Raw genomic sequence first — 20,902 nt, 5'->3', positions numbered from 1 at the left:
GCCTCTCCTCAAGAAGCCGTCCCTGGATCCGGCAATATTGGCCAACTATCGTCCTGTCTCCAACCTTCGCTTCTTGGATTCAGTTTATCCATTATATATGGTAATTCCTTTCACAATTAGCTATATATTCCACAAATTTACATGTGCATGTAAGCCCATCCATGACTAAGCAGACCCTCAAAGTACCATGGAAAAATGTGGTCAGCATATCCATAGGTGATCGCATTTTTCATGGTATTTGGGTTAAAAAATTGAGGGTCAGTTTATCCACAAATATGTGGATAATATGTGGTACATCATGATGTTATCACAGAAATATGGTAATTATATGTCTGCATGATGAAGTTTGATGTAAGAATGCAAGTTGTAACATTTGTACTAATGTCATGATGCGCATTCCATCTTTGTCCCACCTTTGCCACCACCTGGATACAAGTAGATGTGCAGGGGATCATGTCTGCCTCATTAAATCTATGGTGATGACAGACTTTTCTTATAAATGTAAAAAACAAAATCACTGTATAACTATTGGAATTTACAACATATAGTACTGTTACCCATCTCAATATTTTTTTGCAATATTTCATTTTTGTTTTTTCTGTCTCCTTAGAAAGTGTATGAGCTCCCTAAGGATGTAGCCAAAGGATTGCATTTAACATTAAGACAGTCAATTGTTGCCAGTGCGTATAAATACCATGTTTCTCCAAAAATAAGACCCACCCCGAAAATAAGCCCTACCTTGATGGTTTGACATGGGCCTAATATAAGCCCTATCCCAAAAATAAGCCCGAGAGGATGGGGGTGGCCAGCACGAAAGGCGGTGAGCACATGGAGGCCGACGGTGTCCGGAAGCAGTCGCAGCCTACCAGCTCCTTGGCGCAGCACAAATACCAATAAGTCTGAGCATGGAGGGGGAGGGGAGAAGACAGGCAAGCCAGACGTGCTGCACGGCTGCCTGACTCACAGGAGGCTTGCACAGCGGCACCGGCAGCAGGTGGAGGCAGAGGGATGGGGGAGGCAGGCGATTCCGATGCCCTGCATGGCTGGCTGGCATGGCCGCAAGCAAGCCGAGAGACGGTAGGACGGAGTGGGCAGCATGTTGGGATCGCCGCCTGGCTCTGCTGTGCACTTTTTGCCCTGAGGGAGATGAAGCTTTGTCTGCTTGCAAAGGGGACACTTTGAAGTGGAGCTAATCGCTCCATTTAAACCGTCTCCTTTGCAAGAACACAAAGTTTTGAGTCTCCGGCATTTCTCCATCCAGGCGAAAAGCGTTTGGCAAATTGCTCCGTTCCCAAGCGCCCCATAGGCGACCAAACACTTCACCCGGATGGAGAAATGATGGAGACTCAAAAACTTTGTGTGCTCGCAAAGGGGATGGTTTGAAACAGAGCAATTAGCTCCGTTTCAGAGTGTCCTCTTTGCAAGCAGACAAAGCTTCGCCCCCCTCTGGGTGAAAAGTGTTTGGCCAGCTACCACCAGCTCTGCCCTTTCCACCCCACTGTCTGTTTGCCTACAGCCTCAATCAGGGCCAAGCTCTCAGCAGGCCCTGGCCTCCACCCGCCCTGCCAGGAGGGCAAAGAACCCCCGTGAGGCCAGCAGCAGCATGGGCAGCTGCTTGGTGGCCAGCACGGCACCCGCCATGGCTGAGAAGTGTCCAGGCAGCAGCTGGGCCAGCAGGCAGGGTGGGTGGAAGCCGGAGCATTCCAAGAGCTTGGTTCGTTGCAGCCACGGGCAAGCAGACAGTGGAATGGACAGGGCGGGGCCAGCGGTAGCTGTGCTCCCACTCACCGCCTCGTGCACTTAAAAAAAAAATAAGACCTCCCTGAAAATAAGCTGAAATGCTTATTTTCAAGCCCAAAAGAAAATAAGACCAGGTCAGGAAAACACGGTAGTATAATTAATATTTGAGCCTCTTAATAATCATAAACCCAGTAGACCTTCTAATATTATTTTTAGAGTAGTTGACCCAACAGCACAGAGGCTCTTTTCAGAGCCATAATTGGGATGACCACAATGAATGCTGCACTTTTCATCCATTTTTTTTTCCTGACATCAACTGCTGCCCATAAGAAAACAAAAAGCAATAGGGACATATAGGAATGAAAATTATAAAACTAATATATTAGTTACTAATTTTCTATTTTTTTATAATTGTTTCTTTCTCTCCCTCCTTCTCTTCCTCTCTTTCCCTCCTTCCTTCCCTTTAGTGGCCGTACTCAGAAGCAAGTCCTTGACTATGTTAAAGAAGGAGGACATAAAAAAGTGCAATTTGAGAGGTTTGAGATACTTTTTGATGATGATGGTGATGATGATATATGTTTTGCTTTTGAGATCTTTCTCTTGTGTCAGGAATCCTGATTTTTCTGAGTTAACCAGTTGGGATTGAAGTTGGTTGCATATTTGCTAAAACAAAGGCAACCAGAATGCAGGAAAAGAGCATTGTATATTTTTCCCCATCCAGAAGCCCTTAGATACTTGCTCCTCTAGCAGAAATAGTGGTATTTTGACTCTGAGAACATTTGTTCAGTGACTAATTATATTGCTCTTTGTCCCCTTTGTTGGAGTAAATACTTCCAACTTGCCAGCTCCTGCATGTTACCTTTCTATTAGAATCATCCCTTCTGAAACTTTTAGTCAGCTTAGTGCTTCTGCTGGGAGACTTGGCTGGCAGAGAATTACGGTAAGAGCAGAAAAGGTTTTCTGCTCAAAGAAGGTAGCTCTGATGAAAGATGTAGTTGTTCCAAAACATCTCTTTGGATTATAGCGTTAATAATGTTTAACTTTTTTCTGCCTTAAAAAAAAAAAGTCAGTTTGACCACTGGTGGTGAAATGTTAGACAGTAATAGAGTGGTTTTTGGTGTGCCATTTTTTTTTTAATTTGATTTATATGCCGCCCTTCTCCGGAGACTCAGGGCAGCTTACAATGCGTTAAGCAATAGCCTTCATACTTTTGTATATTTATACAAAGTCATCTTATTGCCCCCACAAACTGCGTCCTCAATTTACCTACCTTAGAAAGGATGGAAGGCTGAGTCAGCCTTGAGCCTGGAGAGATTCGATCTTCCTTTAATTGCAGACAGCTGGTGTTAAATTACAGAGCTCTGTCTGTTGAGCTATCCAGGCTGCCAAATGGCCAAATCTGTTTCCAAAGCCCTCTAACATTGTGAGTTAAAACTTGATTTTAGCCACAGGTTTTACATTCTGAGTCAGCTTTTGGAATCAGAAGTCCTTTTCTTAAGTTTTTGTAATATGTTCAGTGAGGTATGTATCTGTCACCATAATGATACACCTCACATAGACACCCCAAAAGAATATGTTTGTTTGGGGTTTTTGTTTTCCACAATTACTACAAGAGTTAAGGAAATTGAGGGATTGAGTGCAAATGTTTTTAATTTTGAATTAATTTTGTGGATTAATTTTATAGTCTACCTTTCTTCCAAAAGCTCAAGGCAACACTCAAAACAGTCTCTGCTTCAGTAGTTCTTTTTCTCTCCACAGAAAACACAGCAAGATCCATTCTGTTAGGAGTCTGACTCCAAAATCTACAGAGCAACTTTCTGTGGTGCCAAAACAAGTCAGTTATCTTTCATGCTTTTGCTAACTAAAAATCCAAAAGAAAAGTTTTGTTCTTTGTTGTGTACTGTTGTTTAAGGAGGGTAAACAAATTGCTTGAAGGAACAGTATTCTTCCCTCTGGTTTGGAATGCTGCTGAATAAATGGAAAATGCAAGCAGACAGAAAGGATTTAACTTCAACAGGCTTTACCAATAAAAATACTGAAACTGTGTATCTAGCAAATTCATACAAATCTTTTGGGAGGTCTAATGGGTTTGAGGCATTGTTTGTAAGGATAAAAAACAAGAGGAGATGTAGACAAATGCCCAAAATCAATCTTGGAGAAATGTTTAAACAAAGAAGGTCTAAATAAATACAGTTGAAACATTGTATACAAAATAATGTAAATGCTTGGAAATGGATGTTGGAGAAAGAATAGATCAAAGAGATAATAAAAGTGTCAAGAATAAGCAATGATGACAAATTAAACGAAGGAGAAAGTATGCCAATCTGTTCACTTATAAGAGGATGTGCACGAAGGCTAAGCAATAATGATGCGATACTGTAAGTGAAACACATACTTATTTTTTACTCCTCTGTCTTCAGCTGTGTCTTCAGTCATTGCAACCGAGGCAAATAATAGGAGTGTGAGCTCAAGGGTCACTCGCATTTTAAAACAGAACAAATGATCCCTGAATCTTGTTCTTTTTCTCTTAAGTCCTTCCTTTCCCTCTCCTTCTCCTATTCCCAACCCCCCTTCATTCCTTTCTATGCCATGCAATTTTATGGAAGCAGAGTTTTTTGTTACAGTATTTTTTTTTTGTTATGGTATTACCTTTGGTAGCTTCATGGAAGGGTTTAATTTGGTCTAGTGTGGATTGAGTCATTTGCTGTACTTGAATTTTCTGTCAATGTTTTCAGTTATCCTCATCTGTTTCCTTGCTTATCCAAAGGTTACTCCTAAAGCCCACAAAACGGACAGGTGTGAGATTACATTCACCCATTCATGTTGTAGTGATACGTGTTGCTTCTACTCTAGATGCATATAAAACCATCGTTGCTAATTGCTTTTTGTATTTTTATCTGCTATAATTTCTTGCTTATTTTTTTCATATTGCAGTAGTAAATTACATGATTGGGGTGTATTTAATCTGCATATTCTGATATAATTTCATGAGAGTTAAAACTACTTTCTTCCAGTATTTTAGAGAAAGCTATTACAGAAAGAAAACTAGGGAATGAACACCCTAGATGTTAATATCAAAGGTGGTTTTAATGGAGGGCAGCTGAAAAATAAAGAGTTTCTTATACTGAATAGAGTCCTATTTATGTTGAATTTGTAAAACAGTTGCTATAAAGATTGATGATAATTTATTGCCTTCTGTATCACATTTCTTCCTTTCTCTTTCCAGAGTTGTAGTTTTACATATGGAGATGGTGCTGATTCCCTGGTTGTGCAAAGCTGCCAACAGGGAAAGGAATTAAATATTTCAGTGGAAGATGGTGGACCACACTCAACTCCTTCCCTGAAAAAAAGCCCTAAGGAAGGCCAGGGGATAGATGGTACTACAATGGCAACGATGGAGGAGGAAGAGGAGGTCGTAAAGGACAGGTCACAACTCAGCAGATCTCAGAGGCAGCAGCCAAGCACAGGTCCTGCATCTCGAGCTACTCATGGCAGTAGCACATCAATACCTTTTATTGACTGCAGTGACGTAGATAGCGAGTATGATCTCCTCAGAGGGCAAATGAGTCAGTCACATTCCCAAACAAATGACAATTATGAGGGTGATTTGACCAGTGGAGTCTATGTTGACTGTAGAGGTGAAAATCATAATAAAAATAGGTACAAGGAATCTTCTACTTCCCCTATAAAGGCATTCTACAAAGTTATGGAAGACTGCATTGATAACAGCTCTAGTAATATGTCCTTCTCTGTTGGTGAGAATCTCAGATTCCCACAACATAGTACACTGGTTGAAGAAATGTTTAATGGCCCGGATATCCGTAGTCCACTGGCTACTCCCTTACATTCGAGCAGCAAAAGATCAAGTCCGCTCATGAGTATGGGTAGTCCAGGTACTCAAATCTTTGAAGAATGTAGGGCAAAGAGGAAAAATAACGATGGACATACTTTTAGCTACCATAATTATACCAGGTTTTCCCCAGCTTTGCAAAGACCACAGTTGCAAAGGTTTCAGAATGCTTGTAACAAATCTGAAACAGATCCATTTATTTTGAGCCAAGGATCTTCAACTCCAGATCAAGAATATACAGCAGAGAGGTTTTGCAAAAGGCAAATGGTTAAAATGGTCCCTTTAGAAGGCAAAAATATGGCAAATGGTATGCCAGCAACTGCACCATCAAAACGAAGTCCCATCATGCAATCTTTGTATGCTAGGGGCATGATGAACCGCATGCCTGCTGTACAAATGACAGAAGGGTCTACAAGCAGTGGAACAGAGTCTAGTGACTCTGATTCAGAAATGGTCAATTCTTTCACACAGCCTCTTGTGTTTAGTAATCCCATAGTGCTAAATTCATCTCCAGGGTCCAGGAATAAGTATCCCTCTAGCAGCCTTCAATTAAGTGGAGAAGCTGAAGATGACGAAGAGGGTGCTCATGTCTTCAGTTGTTGAGATTCTTGGACAGTCTTTCAAAGAAGAGGTTAAGGAATATCCAGTCAAGTCACTGTTGGAGTAGCTTTCCACAGCTTGGCATTTGCAGATATATCCTGTCTCAGTAAGAGATTAAATATGAGTATAAACTTTGACTGGGAATTGTCCAAGTTATATAAATGATATCATGCTGTTATTTGATTATCAAGCAAAAAAACATATTGACCTTTAAAATATAGAATGATCTTGAGATGATAGATGAAGAATTTGATATGGTAGTTTAAAGTGGTTTACAATAAAATATAATGATGGCATTTTCGTTATTTGTTTTTGAAAGATAATATCGTCTCAGCAGTAGATTTTTCATTAAGGAAAAGGACTCTATTGCTATAAATGGTGCACTTAATGAAGTCTAAGCAGGATAAACACAAAGAGATGACTTGCAGATCAGTAATGTTGGTTCTTATTTAGAAATAACTTACTACTTTTCTCATTAAGATTTATCCCTGAGTAGATGTGTTTAGGGCTGCAGCCATTGCTGTTTTTGAAACAGCATAATATTATATAAATATATATATTTCTCTCGTACTGAGAAGAATTTACAATTCAGTGCCTCTATTTCAAGTTTTATACTGCAGTCAAAATGAAAGAAATTTGTTATTTGAGCAAATACTTTTTATAAGGTTTGATTATGCCTCTTTACAAGAACAAATGCAATGTTTTACCAATCAACATTATATATCAGACATACTTCAAGTATTACAAATGTCAGGTTTTTATTCTAAACATTTCTAAACAACAGAAAAGAGAAAAAGCAGAGATTTTAAAAATGGGACCCTTGAGCAATTATTTGAAAAGCCTCATTATGATTTCTAGAAGTTTGCTACAAAATTAATCTCGACAGAATTGATTCCGCAAAGTTCTCAGCAATAATTAAGCCAGGATTCAGATGGGAGTTAAAAACATGACAATAATTTTCACACATATATTCTCAGCTGAATGAGGAACCATATCAGTGGTGTCAAACTCGAGGCCTGAGGGTTGTAATTCAACTTTTTCAGGAGAAAAGTAACAGAATCACCATCCTATGTCTAGTCAGCATAACAGTTTGCATGTTTACATGTCAAGGCATAAAATATTATTATCCCAAATCACATTTAATGATTTAACAAATGCAGGAAGAGAAAGCATAAACATTCAGGAGTTCATTAAAGGAACAGCATTTTAAATGAATCCTTGCATTTAGATGAGCTTTTTTGATGTAAATAATTATGCCCAGCAGAATAAAATGTTTATTATCTGCCCTTAGCATTGTTATGAACTGTGTTTTTGTGGGTAATACTGAGGGGAAAGCATCAGAAATAAGAAATGGAATTGGCAGGTTTTTGCTGCATGTTGTTGATTCTACACAGTTTTCAGAATTGTTTTAAAAGCAGAGGTTTAATGGCTTCATGGGTTTATAGAACACCCAACAGGAAATGTTGATAACTATTTCTGATGCCTTCAAAAAAGAAATAGTAAGAATAAATCTGTATAAATATTTGGACTGAACTCAGTATATAGATACCAAATGTGGTAATGATTTAACTCTTAGGAGGGTCAGCCTTTTTGCACTAAATTAGCCTTCTCCAATATCAGACGATCTCCTGTTGGACTTCAGTTTATATGTGTTTCAGCCAACGTAAGAAATATTGACATCTTTTAAGCAAAATTATCTCTGTAGTTAATGCAGGCTGACTGGAAACTGAAATTTTCAGATTTCTGTAAAAATCTCGAAGTATTAGCTTTTAAAAAGAATTTTACCTCATGCTGTCCAGCTTTGGGAATGTAGGTATATACATAGGAACATTTATTGTGCTTATACTTAATAGGTTCTCTTTTTCTACCCTAGTAACTGCTTAATATGGGTGCTGAACTTATAGGCATACAGTTCAGATACTTGTTTAGGCAGTAGACAACAAGAAAATAGATGGGCAAATCTACAACTCTGGTTAGAAAAAAAAGGTGAAGATTTTATTTCACATCAAGAGAATCAAATTGGGGAATAGTTTGTCAAATAATTGCCTTTAATTTCCTAAATTTTTGCTTTAAAATAGATCTAAGCAAAAATCACAGTAGAAGTATAAATCTAGTATCTTGTATGTCAAACATTGGTGGATTAAGAATTCTTGTTACCACTAGTTACTTCAATTATTTCTCCAAGCATTTTCAAGTGTATAATTTCCCTTTTAGGAAAAAAAAAAAATAATTCCACAGTTTCTGATTACTTTAATCAGAACTGGCAAACCAGATCCATGAAATACACATCTAATATTAATTTTATGTGACTAAGAATGTTGATAAGCAGCTGCAGTTGCATTTAGCAAATATTGTAAGAAAGATTAAGAAATATATGGGATTTTACATGTAATTCAGCATTCAGGCCAATTTAGTCATATAAATGCCAGCCATGCATATTTTTATGTGATAGACATTTCATATTCAGTATGCAAAACAGAATCTTGTGATGTAATTTAAACAGCTCCTTTTCTGTAATTGAAATAAATACACTCACTTCGTTATTTAGATGAATGTGCATGATAATAATAATAATAATGACGTCCTTGGGAAGAACTCGTTAGGTGGATAAAAATGCCAAATCCAGTTTGAAAATCTGGCTAACTGTGCAACAAACTATAATAATAGTTCACCTATAATCTTCTGTCAGATGTTCTTAATTCCAGCAAATGCTGGTTTGGGGTTGGGTAAGTGTGTATTAATATCAATTTATTATTTCTAATCCTTTTTTAAACTTGGGTCTTTGACACATCAGCTAGTGTCTAGGTAAGCAAGTTAAAAACTAGAAAATATATGAAAAGCAGCCTGGCATTTTGCAATGATGCCATAAATATGTAGGACATCTTTGGCATAATACTTAATACTTGTGGAACTGATGCATGGAACAGGCATGAGTACTTGATGGTAGCAAATAAACAGTTGTCTTCTCTCATTTAAGTTTCTTTAAAATCACCATTAAATGTTATTGCTAGCATAAAATTATGAACAATATCAAGAGACATTCATTAGATTACTAACCAACTCAAAAATATAAAAATTAGAGCCTCATGGCCATTTCCATGTCTATACTTTTCGCATCACTTTGATGGATTAAATATTGAAATTCTGTAATAAAGCAATAAACATACCTTTTAACAGTAGGGAAAAGATTAAACTTTGATCATTCATGGAAGCAGCAGTCCTATCCTAACATTTTCCCTGGGGGGGGGGGTTGAGATGAAAAATAATTGATATGTCTGTATGTGTGTCTGTGCACATGCCAATGGTGAGTTTCAATTGGTCTAACAGCCAGTTGAAACGCATTGCATTTCAGAATAACTAGAGTCCAGCAATTCGCTCTGCCGCACCTATCAGCTGGGCTAAAAATGAAGGAATATAAATAGGTATAGCGCAGGGGCGGGCAGGAGGGCCCAGTTGATGGTAGGAGCTAACGGGTTTGTTCTCAGCTCACCATCACCGCTACTGGTTTGCCCAAACCGGAGCGAACCGGTAGAATATATATTCCAGAGGGAAAGAAATGCATAAAGATTTTCTTGAAAAATCATATTCTAGAAGGAGAGAAATTCATTTCTCTATTCTCCCAGAATACATCATTATCTTTTGTTGTTTCTATGGAATATATCATATAATTCTAAATTAAAAATGATTTTTCAATAATGTCATTATTTACTGACTCTTGACACGCTTAGTGGTCCATGAATGAACTGTTGCCTGCATATTTATTTCCTAATGAGGGGGAATCTTTCTGTGGCTATTGTTTCTTTTTTCTCCCCACTTAAAATAGTATACATGTTTAATCTGTCTGGTAATAAGAATTAAGGTACTATATTATTCATTATTTAGAGGGTCTGTCCTCCCCATATATCACTGATTTTAATTTACTCAGACATCAACCATTATTAGAGGGATGTGTGAATATAGTAGTTTTTATAAAGGATAAAATGAAAACATTTTTAAAATTTAAAAAAGCCAGTTTGGTCTAGTGATTCAGGCACCAGACTAAAAACCAGGAAACTGTGAATTATAGTTTGAATTTAGGCATGAAAGCCAGATGGGTGACTTTGAGCAAGTCATTTTCAGCCCAACTCACTCCACAGGGTTGTTATTATGGGGAAAATAGGAACGGGGAGTATTAATTATGTTCGCTACCTTGAGTTACTTATAGAGAGGAGGATTTAAGAAAAATCTGAAAAAGTAGGGCTATTCCCAATAAAATCAGTATGATCACTCTTTTGGGTTTGGGCAAAAAAAAATATGTATCTACTGTAGTGAGATAACTTACTATTTATTTGCCAATGTTCTTTTCAGAGGAGTTCTCTGGCACGGCTTTTCTTCAATTCTGCCTCCCCCACAGAACATTAGCAATTAAAACAAGTTTATTATATCTCTTTTCAAAACAGGGAAAACAAAACTCATCTATTTTATCTGCATATGACCATTAGAAGCAAAGTGTCATCATTCATATCTTTAACAGATTATGTTAAAGAATGCTGAAATTCCAGTGTGAGTAATATGGATTTTGGCTTCAAAAGAATCATGAAGCACCTATCAGTTTACAGCTCTTGCTCATTAGAATTTCTTAGGCTGCCCATCTTTTTTGACAAATGTTGAGCAACTAACAAAATCTGAGATACAAATTACTGCCTTATTTCTATCATCCATTTCTTTTCTGGTCATATTACAAATTCTAAATCTAAGTCTAACATTAAGATCGTTTTAAAAATTGCTGGGACTTTCATGCTCATTCTTGTCATTTGTTTAATAAGGTTATAACATTTTTTTAATTATTTCACTGTTTGCATTGTTTTATCAGCATGTGCCTTTATGTAAGGAAGAAGCTTTTTTGCACTATTCTATCTTTATACTAAAAGCATGATATATCTTATGTTCTTTGCATTGTTTATCACTCACCCCAATATCCCTTACCTAGAGGGAGAAATAATGCAGAATGAAAAGACTTCTTTTTACTGTGATTCATCTATAAAATTTTTCAGTTTGTGAAAGGATCCAGCTTTGCAAAACTTAAAAGTGAAAATCAGTATGATGGGCAATAGTGACCTCAGGCACATATTGCAGCCATATATTAACTCTATGGAACACTTGGTCCTTCATTTCTTAGTAAAAGAAATATTAAGAATAATTGAAAACTTATTCTAAATGTAAACTTTCTCTTAAGCAGAGTCACTGCTGTATTGAGAGAGGTTAAGCCAAAATAGACAGTAACTATACCTGAGCGATAGTTTGGGTCCATTGCCCATTGTGCAAAGATAAGCACTGTTTAATGTGTATTTATTTTGTTTGTTTTTGTATTTATACTTAAAGAAAGGCTCATCTTTTTCTCAGTTTTTCTCAGTGGTAGAAAAAATAAAGATAGAAAAGAGCAACACCGTATTCTTTTAAATTCACACATCTTATTCCGTTATTAGAAAGTTTGCAATGCCCTGTCATTTTTTTTTCTGTCAAAAGTGTTCAACTATACTCTAAACTGCTGTGGTTACTGTTCAGTTTTGTACTTGCCACTGTTTAATTCTATTTTATATCACTTTATCCTGAAATTTGTATTCAAGAGGTGGTGTTACTGGCTGCGAAATCTAGTTATGAATTTGGTGATTGTTTGTAAGCATGTCAAGCCAAAACTATTTATTCACCTATATATGCATGATCTTAAATTTGTTTTGCTTTCTGTTACTTGTACTGAAGGTTTTCCTCTCTTTCTGGCTGGTATCTTGCTTTAAAACACTTCTTTGCTTATTGTGCTCTCAAATTATTGGCTGAATTGCTTGACCAAGTTAAGGGTCTGTGTTCTTAGTATGATTTTCCAAATTCACATACAGTATCATTCACCATCATCATTACCGTGATTATCCTTTTTAAGCTAGGAATCCAGCTTTTTCTTCCTTCCATTTTTTCCCTGTGGATAATAACTACATAATTTCCAGAGCAGCAATTGTTATTAATAATAATATAGTCAGAAAAATGCATTCTATTCCTTTAACAGTGTAATAATTTTGCCCAAATTGAATTTCTTTTTGAGGTGGTGAAAAAAAAACATGAACACTGTTCCCTACCTCCTAACATGATACTTTTTCTCCATGGGAAGATATATTATGTCATTCTGATTCAGAATACAAATATTGATTTCTTAAATTCTATAGTCCTTTTTATCCCTCCATGCAGCTTCCTTGTATGATTGAATTAGGAAGAGATTCAATAATAATAACAATACTGCACTCAGAATTTACTACAGACTTATGATCAGAAACATAAAGGATGCCAGCTTTTGAGAGCTGATTTTGCATCTTCATTTTTCTAATAGATACTTTGTTGTCTGCTTTCCATTCATCTTTGAAAATGTCTGTTTGGAAGTTAACAAAAGTTTTGGTTTTGGTTCTGGTTCTTTGTCAACTTAAAATAGCTCTACAATAGACCTGTGCAAAGTCTATTAAAAAGATTCTTGAGCACAATTAAAGCATCTCTGTTCCAATGGTTAAAGCACCACACTTAGTATACATGCAGTTTATGAAAAGATGCATGCACAATTGTGTGGCTATTTTAACCTCTTTCTAATACTTTCGAAAGCCATAATGGTTAAATCAGTGTAACCTTGATTCTACCTTCCCAAACAGACGTTTCAATTATTGATTGGGGAAAAGAAAGTACTGATGGTGATATGCGGCATCGTAAAAACACAGCTTATTTTCAAATCACAGCACCAATAAGCTGTTTGATTGGCAACAAATTACTTCATTTGCTATTTATAAACATGAATGTGAAATGCATTTCCATTTCTCTCTTGAGTTCATATCAAGCAAAATTTGAAATAATAAATATTTATGAGGTCTGTAGTAACATAATCTAGGAATGCTCAGAAATATTCTGATTTAATGACGTCTAGAAGTCTAAAGGAAAGCTTAACCCTTGATACACTTGCTAAGAATTCTTTTAGGGAATGCGTTACCCATTATCTGCTATATTCTTCTGGACATCTGATTTTGGGGAAAGCCTTGTTGTACAGGCATCAAGCAATGAAACAGCTTCAGTCCTGTGAATAAAGTAAAAGGTTAAATATTAATTTATATAAAGATGCAGCCCCCAAAAGGAATTAGCACCATTTTTATGACTATGGCAAAGTTTTACAGCAGAAACATGAGTGTAATAATGTATTAACAAAAAGTTCTCTACATTGCTTACAGGAAAAATAATGCACATTATATCAATTTAAACGAGGTGTGATTCTTGGGGGCACTAAAATATCATTTGTTTTTTATAAAAATTTTATATTTGTGCATAAAAATATGCAGAGCATAGCAAGCTTTTCACACCTTCAGATTATAATAGTATAATAATGTTTTGCATTATCAGTTTTTTACAGTTTTTAAAATTATTGCTTTTAAGAGCTATTCAAAACAGAAAAAAATCTCCTAAACATAGGAGCTTTCTCCCTTTGAAATGTTTTTCTTAGACGGAAAGTGGAAAACATACTGATTGATGTGCACAATCATTTTGATACATACAAAGTAATCCATTTATTTGGCATACAAGGTACAAAATATTAATTTTGTTAGAAATGCATATTTAGAAAAGAAAAAAAATTAGAACCTAAAAATGTATTATAGTTGTTATCTTTTGGCCTAGAATATATTTTACTCACCATCTCTTGATTCCTAGATATTTTGATAAGTGATCAATATTGAGTAAAACCTCTAGAAATGCAATCCAGATACATTTGGATTCATCCATTAAATTGAGCCTTAACTGCTCAATTACTACACAGTCTCCAACCTATCAGCTTAATCCAGATAAGCACTTAATGCCAATTCTTACTATACTTAGTCTGGGTTGATGGATTCCTTAGCTCCAATTTGGATTCCTGTATGTGGGGTTCCTGTGCAGCCCCAGTAGGATGGTAAATCTGAAAGTTCCCCAAAACCTTATATAGCAATGCCCCCCCCAACCTTTTGGGCAACAGGGACCTCCTTTTGGAGAGAGGCTTTTCCGTGGACCAGAAGGAGTGTGGTTTCATGTGCTGCCTGCATCCCGCTTTGCTTGCTTGCACGGCCCAGTTGCTGGTGTGCATCAGCCTGCTGCCGGTCCACGGCCCAGGGGTTGGAGCCACCTGCTATATGGAATACTATGTGGTACGAGAGCTTCTGAACAACTTTGGGTTACAGCTTCTTTTTTTAAGCCCTTCCCAGATAAATAGAAAATGATGTGCATCTGCCATTGTTTAAATTTTTCTCTGGCAAGTCTATAAAACTTTGAGATTTGGACTATGTTTAATTTGGGTAGTTTAGATATTTTCCAATGAAATGTATGTTTTCATCCTGTAATGAGACCACTATAGCACCAGAATTCCTGCCTTTTTACTTTCATATTTAAAACAACACCTTCGTTTCCGTAGTAAATATAGTTTGAATATGTACCAGTTATAAACTTAGAAGGTATCTTTTCATGAGTATAAATCCTTTCCTCTCCTTTTTCTTATATGTGGACACTTTATTATGAAAATATTGTATAAGGTTGTGTACTAGTGTCAATAAAATTGACATTGTGTTAACAAGCTGTGACTTTTCTGTCAGATTCTTAGTATATTAAGAACAAAAAACTTTAATGCAGGCAAATCTCTCATTGTAATTTGGGGTTTGATTTGGTGCTGGAAAAGATAATGGGATGAATATGAATCTTGGGGATTTATTTAAAGACGTATTAATTACACATATTACTGAAAAATAAATTACTCCCTGATCCTGCTCTTATCTAATGCACATTTCCCTAGTATTTCTATGCTCAGGTCCAAATTAAAATTCTAACTTTATTTTCTTTTTTTTTTTATTTAAAAAGTTTTACAAATACATTTTCTCCCCAGTTTCCCCCCCCAAACCCTCCCTGACCCTCCCTAACCCTCCCCTCCCCCCATGACTTCCTCAAAATATAATCCAAATCAAAATCACATTTTATAAAACTTGAACCTCTCCACCCCCTGTATATTATTCAAATCTTCATAAAATTCAATTATTCTATCCCTATATAATACATTCAGTTAAAAGCTATCTGATATTTCCTAGTTTGATATTTATTCTGCACATAATCTATCCACTTTTTCCACTCCCATACATAAGTCTCTTGAGTCCGATCTTTTAGATATGCTGAAATCTTCGCCAATTCTAACTTTATTTTCAACAAAGAAAAAAATATTTATGAGTGTGAAACATTGCAGAAATTTCACTTGCATTTTAGCTTTGGGTCTTAATAACATCCTAGTTGACTGCATATCCACTTTTCTAAATTAAAATTCTGTGGAAAGTATGGGATATAAGGAAAAGTTATATAAAGAAATAGCTGGAATCATTATAAAAACCTCCATAGATTTTTATGCTATGCCTTTGCAGAATCTGTAACCTACTTGCCTTCTAAGGAAAGGGAATTGAAACTTTTTTCACTGTTGTGTATTTCACATTACCATAAATGTGTACTGTCAGACACTTAACATAACTCTGCACATTTGAAACTGTCCTATTACAAGCTTTGAAATAATCCCTCTTCTATTATTTGCAATGTAGCATTTCTATCCCAAACATTCAAAGGAGCAACTCATCAAGGTATACTGTACTAATTTTCTTGGATATAGCCAGAGGGCGTGAAATAGTTTACTCCATATGTTCTAGATGTGACTTTCTCCTAGTCATTTCTTTAGCACCTTGTGCAGTAAAATTGACAAACTGCATTAGGTTTTTAAAAAATTGCAGTAATGCCCTGGTTGTTTGAGAGATTAAAAACTTAAGTAAAAATCTGAAAAAATAAATTACAAGATCTTTAGATGTGATTCTGTCCCCTCACAAAGCTGTACACACATAGGGAGCCTAGGTTGCCTCTAGGAATTATGGGAAGTAGGGGCTGAAATTACCGTAAATATCCCATTTAATCTAAATATGACTTCCCTAATCATATGACTTCACCCACTTTTCAAGGAATGGATCAAGTGATAAGGGAAATGTGTAGAGAAGATGCTCCTACCTTGCATGTAATGACTGGGATGGGGTGGGATGAGTAAATCACAGTTTCTCAATGATATAAATTAGATAGTAATTATTAACTGGTGATAATAGTAATCATATTTGTAGAGAAATGTGACTTTTGTTACTTATAAATGATTTTTTACTCAACTTTAGTTGCAGGTAAGTAAGCATAAACAGTGCAAAAGTTCATCTTCCTTCTTTTTTTTTAAAAAAAAGGTGCAGTGTAAATTACCTAGCTGTGGTTTTGAGTAAGCAACCATTTCCATGGTATCTGGTTACATAAGTATGGTTCATCTCATTTTAATTAGTTGGCAAAGCATGATAGGAAAATTTGGATTTAACGTGGATTGGTCATTGAACACATCAATTGTTTTATTTAGGTATAACTAAAACTAGTCCACTGAAAACCATAATTAGAAGCCTTAATTTTTTCCTGCTATGCATGAAGAAGGAACACAATAGGAGAAGTGTTTGAGGACAAGTGTAGCACCTGCCCTGTTTACAACAACGTGTTTGTTGTGTGAGATCTAAGAAAGGCTTATACATCTTCCATAACTATTCATGAGGCCTATAGCTGGTTACATTCAATTCAATAGAGGCTAAGAAAGATTTTTTCCACTGCTACAAGCAATGTGAAACTTATTCCAACCAGTTGTCTGTATTCAGAACAGATTATGTTACTACTTAGAGAACCCTGCCAAAAAGATTGTAGTCATTTAAATGCCAATAGTTCCTCTGAATCTTATGATGCCCTACTACTTAAATGGGTTGAGGGGATTTAATCTTCATATCTGCTAAATTAAAGTTTTCTGAATTTATCGTATTGTTCCTTCAGCAGGCTCTCTTGCTGGCAGCCCTCACCTTTCAGAACTGTCAATCAATTCTCAAGGTGGACCAGCCATAGCAAATGCAACTTTGTCTCCTAATTTGAGTCCTGATAATAGGCAAGCTTCTCCATTGATCAGTCCCTTGCTGAATGATCAAACTGGAGTCCGCGCTGATGATGAAGAGGAGGTCAGGAGAAAGGTACTGATGTTGGCTCTACCTATTAGGTATGCAAAGGACATTTAGCAATTTTTCTTTGTTTTCAATTGAAGACTGTTTTAAAAACTTCCATGCTGAAAAAAAATGGCTACATAAGCAGTAGGGACTTAGAAGTGATGACAGAGTTGCCTCTATTCATATGCATACATACCACTTCTGAATATAGAATTGTTTTGTAAATTTTATATTTTTGGAATAAAGCTATTCCTATTTGCTGATCTTGGGCATTTTTCTTTAATTCTCTGTAATTTTGCAGCATCCAACTCTTTTAATACCCAAAGCTAACTATAAGAGTCCTATCATTGTCATTTGAGTACAGATTAAAGTCATTTTGTCTTCTGATTAATTTCAGAGGTTTCCAACTGACAAGGCATACTTCATTGCTAAAGAAGTTGCCACTACAGAACGGACTTACCTGAAAGATCTTGAAGTCATCACATCGGTATGTTTCTTTTCCCCCCCTTAAATTAAAAATTATGGAGCCCATCTTTCCCTAAATATCTTTCTTCCTGTCTTTTACTACATCTTCCACTATCCCCAGCAACATAATCTTTAATCACAGGCGTATTCAATCACAAAATGTATCTGATGAGATTGGAATTTCATCTAAGTTACTGTAGCAGAACAGAAGATAAAAAATTAATTGTGTGTGTGTGTTTGTTTAAATGCACAGATGGATCATTTAATTTCTGATAGTTTTGTTCTCTTTGTTGCAGTTTTAATGCTTTGTATTTTGGATCTTTATCTCATTTCAATATACCCACAAAGCAGCGTCCCTATTGTCATTTGTCATTACTGTTCCATCACTTTCAGCAATACTTTAAAATGGGAGAAAATCAAAGGATGCCTGCTTAATAAGCAGAAAAATTGATTAAGCAACAGTATCCCAATCTGTCTGAGTTCCCAGAGTGGATATGTTTAGCTTTCTACAATTGAACTCAACAGAGGCTGTGCAGATAATACTTAATTTGGGATTCTATAGCCTTGTCAGTTCTGTCTACAACATCTTGTTAATGGAGTAAAAACACCAAATTAACTGAAATATTGCTCAGCTGCTCTTTTTCAGTAGAATCCTAAAGTGAATTATTTTTTCACAAGTACTTTCCCATAGATTATGAACTTTATAGCTTTCCTGGATTTGAACTCAAGGCTCTGCATTAGGATATGCTTAGATATACCATGAAGAGCACCGAATGGGGATATTCTAAACAGCATCTTTAGAAATCTTTCCTTTTCCGAAATTACAGCGCTAAAACAAATACCCCGAAGAATCAGGAACCAGCGTCAACAATACCAGTTCCTAACAAATCAGTTGAACAAATACAAAATAACCTTTAGATGGCTAACTCCGGAAGGGATTTTGGCCACCTGGGAAGACAAAAAATATAAAATAGACACGCTAGAAAAAGCAAGGGAATTCTACAATGCGCATTTTAACCAGGAAGATGAACAGGAAAGTAAAGAAGAAATAGAAAGTAGAAGTCAGGAAGAAGAGCAAATAGAAGTGGTACAAGAAAAGGAAGTAAGGACAAGCCAAGAGAAAGAAAGGGAGGAAAGAGAGGGCGCAAGAATGAAATCACGGATGGAAACAAGACATACTAAAAAACAATTACATTAGGCAATGGATGAGGCAATGAAACTTTTCTCTGTAAATATAAATGGCCTGAATGCACCAAAGAAAAGATCTCAAATTTTCACAAAATTACAAAAAATAGGAGCAGATGTGACTTGCCTTCAGGAAGTACCCATTAAAAAAGGACACCAAAAAATATTAGAAAACTCAAAACTAGGGAAATTATATGTATCCCTGATTCAAAAAAAGAAAAGAGGAGTAGCTGTTTATGTTAAAGATAGGATTCAATCGAAATTAATACATGCAGATGAGGATGGTAGAACGGTGATAGTTGAGTTAGTACTGGAAAACAAGAAAATATTATTAGTAGTAATATACGCCCCTAACCAAAACCAACAGGAATTTTTCAAGGGATTACATAACAAAATGGTAGAATTGGATTACGAAGATATTTGTTTAATTGGAAATTACAATGCAATAGCAGATGTGAAAAAAGATTATAAAACGAGTAAAAAGAATAAGAAAAAAAAAGAAATACTCCCAAAAGAATTTTTTGATATGGCCTTGGAAATAAATTTGAGAGATGTTTGGAGGGAAACCCATGAGGATCAGAATCAGTTCACCTTTTACTCTCATCCCCATCAATCCTGGTCCAGGATTGACATGGCTTGGATGACTGCGAATATTAGAAATGGGGTTGAAAAAATAGAGATAGAAGTAAATCAATGGGCAGACCATAACCCAATTCTGGTAAATTGGAAAGGAGAAAAAAGATTTAGGAGGTGGACAATGAATCAAAGAATTTGTAAACAAAAAGAATTCAAACAGATGTTAGAAAAGGAACTAGAATTATTCTTTAAAATAAATAAAAAAGAGGACACTTCCTTACAGAATACTTGGGATACGGCAAAAGCATATATAAGGGGCCTGACTATCGCATATATAGGGAAAAAGAATAAAGAAAAGAAACAACAGTTAGACAAATTGTATCAAGAATTAAAAAATATAGAATATAAACTTCAACAATTTCCCCATAGTAAAAAAATAAAAGAAGAATGGAAAACAATTAAACATAACTTAAACTTGATAAACCAAAAAGAACTAGCTCAGAAAATAAAAATGGCCAAACAGAATTACTTTGAGTTTGCGAACAAAACTGGTAGATGGCTGGCCTACAGATTGAAAAAAGATAAAGATAAAAGGATGATACACCAACTTAGAGATGCAAATGGAGAAATCCACTACAGCAGGAAAGCGAAAAAAGAAATTATCCAGACATTTTATGCAAATTTATATAAACAAGAAAAAGTAGAAAATGAAAAGATAAAACAATATATAAAAAGATCAGATATTCCAGTAATTACAGACGAACAAAGAGAAATGTTAAATAGGCCAATAACTAAAATGGAATTGGATGTTGCACTGAAAAAACAAAAAAATAATAAAACTGTGGGACCAGACGGCTTACCGGTGGAATTATATAAAACTGTACAAGAAATAATAGGAGAGATCATGCTGGAGCTATATAATGAGGCTTTAGAGAAGACAAAAATCCCGCTAACCTGGATGGAAGCAATAATTACAATCATACCTAAAGACGATACTGATCACCAATTAATTCAAAATTATAGACCAATATCTCTATTGAATACAGATTATAAAGTATTTGCAATAATTATAGCGGAAAGAATTTAAGAAGTACTGAATAATTATATTCATATGGACCAAAATGGATTTTTGCCGGGCTGCCAAATTAAGAACAATATGAGAGTAATAATAAATGCACTTGAATATTACGAAGCACATCCGGAAAAATAAGCTTCACTGGTTTTCCTTGATGTCCAAAAAGCATTCGACAACTTAAATTGGAAATTTTTAAAAGGGCAATTAGAGAGTATACAATTCGGAACAAACTTCAAAAAAATTATAGGAGAAATATACACTAAACAAACAGCAAAAGTAATTTTGAATGACGACCGATCAATTTGATATAACAAAAGGGGTTAGACAAGGCTGTCCACTTTCTCCACTACTGTATAT

At 35.7% G+C, this 20,902-nt stretch overlaps 1 protein-coding gene across 1 annotated transcript in view; it reads left to right on the top strand.

Annotated features, from left to right (window-relative positions):
* FARP1 (FERM, ARH/RhoGEF and pleckstrin domain protein 1) overlaps window positions 1-20,902 on the top strand; it is a 155,708-nt gene that overhangs the window by 105,869 nt on the left and 28,937 nt on the right. Inside the window, exons 12-16 of the mRNA XM_070943026.1 lie at window positions 2,208-2,276; window positions 3,499-3,574; window positions 4,967-5,207; window positions 17,084-17,271; window positions 17,642-17,731. Coding sequence (XP_070799127.1) covers window positions 2,208-2,276; window positions 3,499-3,574; window positions 4,967-5,207; window positions 17,084-17,271; window positions 17,642-17,731 — 664 coding nt within the window. The remainder of the gene's footprint in view (window positions 1-2,207; window positions 2,277-3,498; window positions 3,575-4,966; window positions 5,208-17,083; window positions 17,272-17,641; window positions 17,732-20,902) is intronic.

This window comes from Pituophis catenifer, unplaced genomic scaffold, assembly GCF_029215685.1.
Source record: "Pituophis catenifer annectens isolate HBS135680 unplaced genomic scaffold, rPitCat1.0.hap2 SCAF_4, whole genome shotgun sequence".
Taxonomy (NCBI): domain Eukaryota; kingdom Metazoa; phylum Chordata; class Lepidosauria; order Squamata; family Colubridae; genus Pituophis; species Pituophis catenifer.
This window is presented reverse-complemented; position numbering and strand designations above follow the sequence as displayed.